Source organism: Saccopteryx bilineata, chromosome 4, assembly GCF_036850765.1.
Source record: "Saccopteryx bilineata isolate mSacBil1 chromosome 4, mSacBil1_pri_phased_curated, whole genome shotgun sequence".
Classification (NCBI taxonomy): Eukaryota; Metazoa; Chordata; class Mammalia; order Chiroptera; family Emballonuridae; genus Saccopteryx; species Saccopteryx bilineata.
In genome coordinates this window covers 70,529,826-70,542,415 of record NC_089493.1, presented here as the reverse complement: position 1 = coordinate 70,542,415, position 12,590 = coordinate 70,529,826, and the positions used below count along the sequence as shown (strand labels likewise).

At 39.3% G+C, this 12,590-nt stretch overlaps 1 protein-coding gene across 1 annotated transcript in view; it reads right to left on the bottom strand.

Moving 5' to 3' along the window:
* Nucleotides 1–12,590, bottom strand: part of ATP8B4 (ATPase phospholipid transporting 8B4 (putative)) — a 277,874-nt gene that overhangs the window by 128,654 nt on the left and 136,630 nt on the right. Inside the window, exon 10 of the mRNA XM_066276448.1 lies at nt 2,292–2,450. Within this exon, the coding sequence (XP_066132545.1) occupies nt 2,292–2,450 (159 nt within the window). The remainder of the gene's footprint in view (nt 1–2,291; nt 2,451–12,590) is intronic.

Genomic DNA, 12,590 nt, shown 5'->3' with positions numbered 1-12,590 from the left:
TCTTCCATGTTTGAGCATATATTTGAAAGGCAAACTCATTTCCTCATCAATACATTGAAGAATTTCTCTCTTTTTACTCTTGTGTTAAGGGTAGAAAATCCTAATTCACGTAAATAGGATGTTGAAAATTGTAGTAAAATGTTCAAAGCTTTTTTAGATATTGCCACATATTCTTCTTTTATAGAAACCCAAAAGGCTTCAAGAGACAATTCCTATGTTTAATCATCAATCCACGATCAGTGGATATAGCTGCCAGTTCTTCTTCCTCTGCTAATGTTAAACCAAAATCACTTGAAGCTTACATGAATGGGTTTCTAATCCAATCATATTGTTCAGTGTTAAGTGATGGAAAATGCTATAATTTAAATTCTGCCCATCAGCCTTCAAATCCTATTTATTTACACTTAACTTTTGCTCATATCCAGAATCAGATTCTTCAATATCATGCTTCTCTTTGAGAAATCTATCCATTTTATTTGGGTGTATTTATCTAAAAATAATATAAGAATGTATTAATAGTAAATATAATAATGATATGTTAACAACAAAAGCGGTATTTCCATAATGAAATGGTATAATAGAGTAACTCTATTTAATTTTATATCTGGGCACATGCCACAAACCAGCACAGCTAGTAATTCCAGGTCCCGAGTGGGAATGGTGTGGAATTAAGAAATTATGGGGTCGGGAGGGCCCTGTAATTGCTGCTGGCAAGAACAAAGCACTCCCAAAAAACGTATCTTGCTTTATTTATAGGGCAAAGTGGGCCATTAGCAAATCAATAAGATCTCTGATCATGTTTCCAAGGCAACCCAAGAATTTTACCAAGTGCAGAAAATGCTAACCATCCATATCATCTTAACTTTACACCAAACAAAGGATAGAAGAAACTTGCCTCCAGTCTTTCCGGGAAACATGAGGGGTAGTGTAAACAATCCAGCACCACAGTTTAACAGCCTTTTGCAACCTAATCAGGCAAGTGAGGTGGGGTGTTGGGCAAACTGTCAGCTTATGGCAATTCCCCACACCTCTGTCCCCCCAAAATCTAATCTCCAAACACCCTGTTGGTTTTTTGGTCCCCAACAGGCACATATTTCTCTGGAATACCATAGGGCACACCTGGAAATCTTCTAGGGAGCACCAGTGCGCCCTGGCGCACACTTTGAGAACCACTAGGTTAATATATAAGATTGGCTCTGTTTTTCTTGATGCAAGAAAGATGCAAATAAAGAAAGATATGATCATAGGTTTATTTCCATGACAAAAGAATAAAAGATCTGATGAGAGAATATGGAACCATATTTGCTCCCAGATAAAAACACATACACTGCTTCATTTCTAGGGATTTCCCAAGTACTTTCCATGGCAACATTCCAAGCAGCGAGTGCCTTGTTAACACCCACAGCTGAGAGTATTTAGAAAGAAATAGGAGGACTTTTCTAGGTTTGGAACCCTTTAGAATTTTTAATGAACTTTTTGTTGTTGTTGAGGAAAGTCAGTTAAGAAAAACATTCCAATTTTGAAGGCACATATAGTCAACAGGCCCAAAACACATCTTAATTTGGTGTCACAATAAACAAGATTTTCTCAAAATCAAGGGCTGGCAATTGAAGCCATGAGTGCAATTTAAGTGGCTTTATGAAATGGTGCTACTGTAAGCTTCCTTAGCAGGAGACTGCCACCTTGGGCCCATAGAGATAAAGTAGAGAATAGAAAAGTGGCCAGTCAGAAGAGTGAGAGGCACCTCCCCTCCCTCGCCTGGCTCTCACCCCACCTCCATCACACACAGTCTTTCCAGGGCCTGCCGTCCTGTTGAATAGTAGAAGAAACTATGAAGTATAAACAGAAATGATTGCAGGAGCTCCAAGAAAGCTTTTCCAAAAGAATGATTTGACCTTTGCAAACTAAAAAATTAATAGAAGAGCAGGGGGGTTTCTTTTCTACTACTTCCCCACTTTTAGGACAAGTTGATTAATGCAAATAGTGATAAGGATGACTGACATGGGGTTAAAGAAAGAGAAATTAAACAGTAGGCACCTAGCACCCACTGAGTAATGAAGGCCCAAGCACCCTTAGGCAGAATGATGTCAGTGGTCACACAGTGAGACCACACAGACCATTTCCAGAGCATTGGTGTCTTCCCCAGATGCCCCGCACTCAGTAGTCAACATAGGGCAGCACCTTGGGTCGAATAAAAGCACTGTGTTCATCTAACCTGGAGAGCCACAGACTGTGCTGTGCATATGTCCGAAGAGATTCCCCCCTAACCAACCCTGGGAAGCCGGCTGTACCTGCAAAAATAACCATTCCAAAACACCAGCTGGTGTTTCTCACGACACAGCCCCTCAGGATTATCTTCTCATTGTTGAGGGAGTGCTTGCTGTTGTTCCAAGAGAGAACTCCCATGAATTTATCTAATTTGTTGTTAGGCGCCTCACAGAAAACAATCCCTGTAAAACAAAAAATAATTTTAAAAGCCTTTTTATGACTTACCTTGAGCCCTCTATAGGATTCCACAGCACTTCGTTACCACCTTACATTTTATATGCAGTATATTTTACCTTCTATTTTAGACAGCACAGAGTTGCATGTACAAGATGGTGGCAGGAAACATAAGTTAGGGGATACAAAGATGGAAACTCGGTGAGTGTTTTAAACATAGCTTACTCATTATACGAAGTGAAATAAGTAAATCAGAAAAAAACAGGAACTGCATTATTCCATACGTAGGTGGGACATAAAAGTGAAACTAAGAGATATTGATAAGAGTGTGGTGGTTATGGGGGGAGGGGGAGAGGGAGAGAAGGAAAGGAGGAGGGGGAGGGGCACAAAGAAAACTAGATAGAAGGTGACAGAGGGCAATCTGACTTTGGGTGATGGGTATGCAACATAAATGAACAACAAGATAACCTGGACTTGTTATCTTTGAATATATGTATCCTGATTTATTGATGTCGTCCCATTAAAAAAATAAAGTTAATAAAAATAAAAAAAATAAAAAAACATAGCTTACTGCACTGTCCAAATAAAAACAGAAAACTCAAGAGCCATGGGATATTTTTTCCTTAAAAACAATCACTCCTCTCTACTTCTAGTTTGCAACAATGACTTTTGACAGATAAAGCAGGGGCTGTCCTAAAAGTTTTCTTTTATTCCATCTGGCTTTTTACTTAATGTGAACTCCCACTGGTTAGGATAGCATACCTTGCAGTTTTACAGTCTAAGCTAATCAGATTTTTCTAGAATTATAATCAAAATTTTGAGGATTCTACTATATTCCACCCCCAAGAAACCTAGGTCTTGTTTGCTATATGTGCCTCAGAATATGTGTGATTCCTTTCAGCTGTTCTATGCTTCTTATCTTGATTCAATTCAGATTTCTGGGGACTCTCAAAGACACCATATAACTTGCCCCAACCTAACCAGAAGATGTATCTAGTTTGTTGGTTTGATTTTATCCCAAGCCCAATCTAAAACAAGGGTATGCCCATTCCAAATCAGAGTCAATTTGTTTCATTATTTCAATAAGAATCTACACTTCCAAGGTGGGCATTCTCCTGATAGGAAAAGAAACCAGAAATAACCTTTTCTAGATCCTGTAACAAAATATAACCATTAGATTGAAATACAGTTTGACTTTGGACAGTGGACATACAATGCAATATATAGATGATATATCCTAGAATTGTAAAGTTAAAACATATAATTTTATTCAGCACCATCAACCCAATAACTTTAATTTTAAAAATTAATTTGCATTGCAAACAGTTAACGTTTAAATTTTATAAGTAATGAGTACAAAGAATTGTTTGTTTGTTTGTTTTTGTATTTTTCTGAAGTTAAAAAAGGGAAAGAATTCAGACTCCCACACGCACCCAACTGGGATCCACCCGGTATGCCCACCAGGGGGCGATGCTCCTTTGCAGCTGGAGCCATTCTAGCGCCTGAGGTGGAGGCCATGGAGCCATCCTCAGCACCTGGGCCAACTTTGCTCCAATAAGCCTTGGCTGCAGGAGGAGAAGAGAGAGATAGGGAGAAAGGAGAAGGGGAAAGGTGGAGAAGCAGATGGGCACTTCTCCTGTGTACCCTGACTGAGAACCAAACCTGGGACTTCCACATGCCGGACCAATGCTCTGCCACTGAGCCAACCGGCCAGGGCCTGCAAAGACTTGAAAGACAGACAGAACAAGGAAGGAAAGGAGAGAAGGAAGGAATAAAAAAGGAGGTTGTGGGTAGATCCAAACAGATTAATACTTATACAATTCTCTCTTTCAAAAACAATAAAAATATGTCTATTTAATCAAAAGCCAAAATGGTAGGTTAGAACATAATAAATGGCATTTGGAAAATAAAAAAGGAGACATGTCTTCAGCACTAACTGAAGGGAAAGGAGACCAGCCCAGCCTCGAGAACCTCTGTGTTACATACACTGCTACAGCACTCACCAAACACCTTCTGAATTTAGAACATTCTTAAATAGGCTCCCTTTCCTTCCTAGGATATATTTTCCTTTTAAAACCCTTATACCTAAGTGACAGTGGTCCATTTTCAGATGACCTGATTGCTTCTGACCAACCAGATTAATAACATTAATAGAACTTCCAAAAAAAACCCAGAGTTCGAGTCAAGATGGTAGCAGTAAATGCGGTACTCACCTCCTACCACAACCACAACAAAATCACAAGTAAATTGTGGAACCACCATCATTCAGAACCACCTGAAATCTAGCCAAACAGAAGTCCTACAACTAAGAATATAAAAAAGAAGCCCTATCAAGACTAGTAGGAAGGCAGAGATGCAGAACAGGTTGGTCCCACACCCACGTATGGCAGATAAAAATTGGGAAGGATATCTCAGCTTCAGAGATTCCCCCCCCCCCAAGAAGCAAGGGGTCCCAGCCCCACACCTGATCTCCCAGCCCAGGATTTGGGTGCTGGGAAGAGATTTTCTTCTGGCTATAAAAACTAGTAGGGATTGTGGCTGAGTGAGAAAAAGGAGTGCTAAAGTCCCAGGCACTTCCTTTTAAAGGGCCTGTAAATGGACTAATTTGGACTCACTCCCTCTGAGCTTCATTGCTCTGGCAGCAGCTCAGAAGGACTAGAGACATATGGGGAGGAACTGAATTGTCTGGTATCAGACCTAGAGCTGGAGGGGCAGCTTTCCTCTAAACAAACATTCTGGCTGTAGCCACTGTTGCTTTTCTGAACCCTTCTCCCAGAAATTCTAAAGGCAGGCACCATATCTGAGTCTACATCCTACTGGCTATCACTGCTCTCCTCACTCTGGAAATATCTTGAGACCCTACCCCACCCAACTTGCAAGTCCACTCAAGCTGTTTCCAGTGGCTTTTCCATAGAAATGGTCTGTCTTGGCTCATTCTTCAGAATTTCTTAAAATCTCCCAACAAGCAGCGTCTGGCCTCAGCATGCCCCTTACATATTGCTAAGTGAATTCAGGCCCAGTACTATCAGCAGCCGGCCTTGGTTCACAGCTTGGCCTCTCCTCAGCACCTCCAAGCCCAGCACAAGTAGGAGCCATTTGCAGATTGTTTTGTTGCTCATGCTGGGTGGCCCCAGGCAGACCACAGGCAGTGGTTGACCATGGCCTGTACTTCCCAGGAGATCCCAGAACCAGGACCCCAAAGACAGCTTCAGATCACATCAAAGTACCGCCCAACTACCTCCACAAGAAACACACTCGTGAGGCAGGCGCAGCAGGCACTAAAATCCCACAGAAGTAAGCCCTGCTCCATGGGGTGGGCCCCTGCATAGCTGATCCTCCACAGCGGTTACACCCAGTCCTTGCAGCCAATCAACCAAAGAGTAAATCCTTCCCATTGATTTGCCAACAACTATCAAGATTTATCTACAACAGGAAAGTGTATGCCCACATTGGGGAGGGGGGTGGATGCACCTGGAGTGCCCAGCTCAGGTGATTAGGGAAGCTGTGCCACTGGACCCTACAGGATACCTACTATATTAGGCCACTCTACCAAGCGCAGCAGATGTAACAGCTCTACCTAATACATAGAAACAAACACAGGGAGGCTGAGAAACTTGGGAGACAAAAAGAACATGTCCTAAATGAAAGAACAAGAAAAAGAACTAAACAAAATGTAGACAAGCAATCTATTAGATCCCTGGTCAGCAAACTGAAGTTCTTTGGTCCCTTGAGTGTGGCTCTTCCACAAAATACCACGTGCAGGCGCTAACTCAATAAAGAATGGACCTACCTATGTAGTTTAAGTTTAAAAAATTTGGCTCTCAAAAGAAATTTCAGTCGTTGTACTGTTGATATTTGGCTCTGTTGACTAATGAGTTTGCCGACCACTGTACTAGATGAAGAGTTCCAAACAGATTATAAGGATACACAGTGAACTTAGAGGAAGAGCAGATGAACTTAGAAAGAACTCCAACAGCATAAAGAAGGACATGGAAACTATAAAAAGAACCAGTCAGAAATGAACGCTACACTAAGTATCAACATTTTCGTCATGGGGGTGCAAGAAGAAGAGAGAGAGCAAGAAATTGAAAACCTATTTGAAAAACTAATGACACAAAGCTCCCCTAACCTGGTAAAGGAAAGACACAAAAGTCCAAGAAGCACAGAGTTCCAAACATTGAACCCAAAGAGGCCCACAAAGACAAATCAAAATTAAATGCAAAAGTTTAAAGGTAAAGACAGAATCTTAAAAGCAGCAAGAGAAAAGCAGTTAGTTATCTACAAAGGAGATCCCATAAGACTGTCAGCTGATCCCTCTACAGAAACTTTGCAGGCGGAAAAGAATTGGCAATAAATATTCAAAGTGATGAAAATTAAAGACCAACAACCAAGATTATTCTACCCAGTAAAGCTACCACTTAGACTCAAAAGGCAGGTAAAGAGCTTCCCAAACAGGAAAAAGCTGGAGTTTATCACCACCAAACCAGTATTACAAAAAATGTTAAAGGGTCTTCTTTAAGAAGAAAACAGATAAAAAAAATATGAACAATAAAATTACAACAAGTACATATCCATCAATAATTTAATCTAAAAATAACAAAATAAATGAACAAGCAGAACAGAAACAGACTCATAGATGTAGAGAATATTTTGACAGTTGACAGATGGAAAAGGAAGGTTGAGAGGATATTAAAAAAAGGCAAAGGAATTAAGAAGTACAAATTGGTTGTTACAGAATAATCATGGGGATGTAAAGTACAGCACAGGGAAGATAGTCAATAATAATATAATAACTATGCCCTGGCTGGTTGGCTCAGTGGTAGAGCGTTGGCCCAGTGTGTGGAAGTCCCAGGTTCAATTCCCAGCCAGGGCACACAGGAGAAGCACCCATCTGCTTCTCCACCCTTCCCCCTCTCTTTCCTCTCTCTCTCTCTCTCTCTCTTCCCCTTTGCAGCCAAGGCTCCATTGGAGCAAAGTTGGCCTGGGCACTGAGGATGGTTCCATGGCCTCTGTTTCAGGTGCTAGAATGGCTTCATTGCAGCAGAGTGGCAGCCCAGGTTGGCAGAGCATCACCCCCTGGTGGGCATACTGAGTGGATCCTCATAGGGCACATACAGGAGTCTGTCTGACTGCTTCCCTGCTTCTAACTTTGAAAAAATACATATAGATAGATAGATAGATATAGATAGATAGATAGATAGATAGATAGATAGATATATAATAACTATATATTGTATCAGATGAGTAATAAATTTATTGGGAAGTTATATAAGTTATATAATGTCTGATTACTGGGGTATATACCTGAAACTAATATAATAGTGTATATCAATTGTAATTGAAAAATAAAAAATAAATGTAAAAGCAAAATAAATAAATAAATAAAAACCTGGGCGGGGAGGGTAGTGGAGGACAAAAACAAACAAAATCCTGAAAGAAATGAGCAACTCATGGCCTCAGGACTGCTTTGCTAAATTCTCTCTCACTTTCCCCAGTATAGCAAGTGTTACCTAAATGCCCCCACTCGGGCACTCGCTGGTGTCTTCCCAGAATGCCACTGCTGGATGAGAGAGTGCTGGCAAGAGGATTTGGATAAAGTTAAATAATCAATACAAAGTCTTTTTTTTTTCTTTTTTTTTTTTTTACAAAGACAGAAAGAGAGGGAGAGAGATAGATAGGGACAGACAGACAGGAACGAAGAGAGATGAGAAGCATCAATCATTAGTTTTTCGTTGCGACACCTTAGTTGTGCATTGATTGCTTTCTCACATGTGCCTTGACTGTGGGGCTACAGCAGACCGAGTAACCCCTTGCTCGAGCCATCGACCTTGGGTCCAAGCTGATGAGATTTGCTCAAACTAGATGAGCCCCGTACTCAAGCTGAGGACCTCAGGGTCTCGAACCTGGGTCCTCGGCATCCCAGTCCAACGCTCTATCCACTGTGCTACTGCCTGGGCAGGCCAAAGCCATTTTTATATGAAGGGAAGTGGCTGTATTCTGGTTACTTTCATTACGGTCTATCAATGATACTAAAAAGTAAATTAAAACTGATTTCAACTGGCCCAAGCTGTTTGGATAATTATGTGATAGAAAAAGACTTTTTTTTTTATTTTAAGAATGCAATATACTTTTTTTTTACCAATAATTTCTATTCCTGAATTCTCTAGAACTTTAAATTGGGTGTTGCCAACAAAACCTACATAAAGTAAACCTTAAAGTTTATTCCAATTTTTTTTACCCAAAATTCAATTTCTCAGACTTCAAACTTGGCCACTTCAAAAAAAAATTGTGCTTTGGGCAAAAACATGATACACAGTCCCTGCCAATAGGCATATAAAAAACAGGCTCATTTGATCATTTTTATTGTCACTAGCAAAGACTGAAATGGAGGCAAATGCCTTGAACATGTTGGCTTGCTCCTCCCTGGCCCCAAGGCTCATCCATTCCTGGCCTGACACCAGGGTGTGGTTCTAGACAGGAACAGTCAGTAAGGCCAGTGAGTACTGCCTAGGTTCTTAGAGACCAAGCCCTAATTCAGCCTTTCTTGACGAATGTGGTCCCACTGCTTTAAGTAGCAAGTATAGTGCCCAGTCAAAACAAAATGGCAAGAACAAAACCAAATTGCATACTTTATCTTCAGAGGTGCTCAGCTTCCCTTCGCTTAGCCATGTCAGCATAAAACACAAACTTTCTAAATTCTTCTCTGCCCCTTTCCAAAAGGGGTGAACAGGTTACTTTGAAGGACACATTGTATTCATTTCTGTATCCCATAACTTATCATACTACCTATATAATAGGATCTTGACAGATATCTATTGGAAAGATGGGTAGAAAAAAGTTTCAGATGATTTCAAAAAACAGATTGGAAGGTGAGATGGGCGCTAGAGTCAGTCAAAATGAATGAAAGAAGTGGGTATATTTCCAAACTCTAAAGGATATGAGAACACAGAAAAAAAAAGTAGAAACCTTAAAGCACATTAGAAGAAACCAAAAATATATCCCAGCCATAAAGCATAATAAGAACAAGGAAAATTTTTTAAGACTTTTCTTCCTTTTGTTAATTATATCAGAGAAGAGGAACAGGCAGTAAACAGTTTGACAATGGATGAGAAACTATTTAGGAAAACAGCATTGTTTCTCATACATCATAGTTATGTACTGAATACAGGATGAGAGCAGTCATCTTTAATGGGCAATAAAACAACTTGGGGGAAATTGTATTGATAATGGAGTATAAATATAATCAAACTACCCAATCATATTGGTTTGCCCTCTGAAGAGAACACACATGAAAGCAGATAGCAATTCACCCAGATCATAATCACGTAGAAATGTTCTGGGTCTGGGCTAACAAAATTTCACTCCGGACCTTCCTCAGCACTCTAAGTTTAGTCAGCTAGATGATTCATTAATGAGCAACTTAATAATCTTTGGAAACTATCTCCAAGTGGAAATCTGTAGCTTATCACGAAAATGGAGCTCAGCACCCAATATTTCATGACTTTCCAGAGAAGTTGGCTTTATTTTTCTATGTGTGTTATTATTAGTAATATTCAATATTTCTTGATTATCTGCATTGCAACTATTCTATAAGACAAATTATCCATTACATAAGACATTGTTATTGCTATTTAAGAGTTTCTCCAGTCAACAGCTTCTTAAAGTTTGGAAGATTAAGCACTACTGTTCGCCATTATATTTATGATAAATACTAATTATTTTCTTACAAAGAAGAGTGTCACTTTCCTGTTTTCTAAAGCTTTGTTATTCTTCAAACATCAAGCCTTAGCCACCCATCATCATCACCATCATGACCACATCAACAGCAGCAGTAAAGAGGGAAGTTATTCTTCCCGCAGAACCTAGGCTCTGCTGCTGGGTGGTGCTTCTGTTCAGGTGTACAGGAAACCTATCTGGTAGGTAAAAAAAAAAGTCACAAGATGCTAACCAAGACTTTTTGTTTTGTTTTTAACCAAAAAGGGACGTTTGTTTTTCTGTGTTTTAATTGCACACATGCTATTCTTTATAAAGGACCACAAAATACACAAAGATTCCTGAAATAAAGAGTCAACCTTTCCCCAGTTCAGAACTCAGTATTAACAGTCATACAAAATATGTAAACTTGTCATAAGTTGCAAAAAACAGATCTCAGTCCAGTCAGAAACAATATGCAAAAGTTTCTTAAACACATTTGGACAATTTACATCCAGGGCTTTCCCCAAGGCATAAAAATGTCCAGTTTACAAATGTATAACTGACAACTATTCTCAATTACTTATTTGTTAAAACTTATCAATTCCCATAAGATTTTAACATGAAAAGTCAAGACCTACTCTATTTTCATACTTACTATAATATTAGATCAAGTTATGTATCTTTTCTTATAAAGTTCAATAGACTATGTTTTTTGATGTTTGAAATGTATAAAAATATTTATGTGAGAACTTTTCAAATAAATGGATTTACCTACCAAAACCCAACTCTACCTTACATGTACTGGTTTCTATGTTTTTCTAGCCCTTTTATAAACTCTTGTAAGAAATCCTAACATTCAAGATCACTGAGAACATAGTTACTTTTTTAAAAATAGGACAATGTCTTTTGAGTACTGGAAATAATTGATCTCTGGTCATTTGTTTTGTACCTTTAGGTTTAAAATATTCTTATATTTTATTTCTTACCCTATCCTAACATATTAATGCCCTCAACTCTCCAATGCTGCCTTCTGCTTATTATTTAGAGCCTCTCATGTCCTTTTGTAGAATAATAGGTTTTGACAGCAGTCCTGGGTTCATATTCTGGCTTCTCCACATGTTACATTTGGGAAAGTTATTCTATCAGGGTCTCAGAGTCCCTGCCCATAGTGGGAGGTAATCATAATCTCTTCCTCCCAGGGCTGTCAGGATTTAATAAAACTGTGCAATTACTTAACATGGCACCTGGTACATAGAGAGTACTTGTTCATATGTCAACATCATGTCAAAGGCCTGAGGCTTCTTTGGGAATAAACTTGTGTTCAAGTCTGTCTTCTCCTCTGAGCTATCAGCTCCATGAAAGCAAGGCCTGAGTCTGACTTATAACCACCGTATTCCCAGGCACTGTGTTTAAGATACACTTACTGAGTAAATGAACAGGTGACTGAGTAAATATGTGAAAGAAAAGAACGGATGAAAGCTCATGTGTGCCTGAGGAGGCAACAAGTAAGACACTGTACTTGGGTTTAGGTTCAAAAGTGAGGAGGCGGGGAGACTTCTGAAAAGTATCCTGGGGTTCTATAGATCTCAGTCTTGATCCTTGGTGTCCTCAATTTGGAGTTTCAGTGAGATTGTTCTAAGTATAGGAGTGGGACAATCAGGTCTTCAGCTACTTGGAAGATGTGCACTTCTGATTCAAGGACAGAACACTGTAGTTTAGTGCTAGAGGAAGTATTTTGGCAAGTCTCAGAAGAAACACCACGCAGTAACTAGAAGCAAACATAATACCATATCCAGATTTGCCCAGAAGTCACAAGCTAAAAGATATACTTAGCCCAGACAGGCGTGCCTCACATGTCTGTCTCATCTATGCAACCTTGCCATAGCTAAGCAGGACATTTCCAAATGTACACAATGCTGATATCATATTTTAAATTTTTTTAAAAAGAATGCAATATCTGTTTTTAATTTGCATGACACAAGGAAGTCTTTTTCTAGTCACCAGAAGAAACCCTGAAATCTACTGATACTCCATCATAACAAAGGTGAATAGGGGAGACAAAAAAAGAGGAGGTAGAAAAAGAATGAAGGAGTAAAGGCACCATAGCCACCGGGGGAGAAAGCCACCAACCTTCATCAAAGCAGGACCTGAGTACAAAATAAACCTACTGTTTATGCCACTAAGATTTCAGGATTGTCTGTAATGAAATCATAGTGTAGGCTACCTGTGTCAGTATCTATGAAAGAAAGTGAATTGGGTAATTATAATAAACATTTTTTGCTTTTTGATGATAAAGAAAACTAAAAATGATGCATTTTAATCTCCTCATATATTGACAGAGGTATAAAGGGTACAATTATAACAGGAAAAAAATGAGTAATGATAAATTATATTTAGGTTACCACTTTAGGACCCCATAAATATTCTATGAGGTATTTTAAGCAAGTATTTGA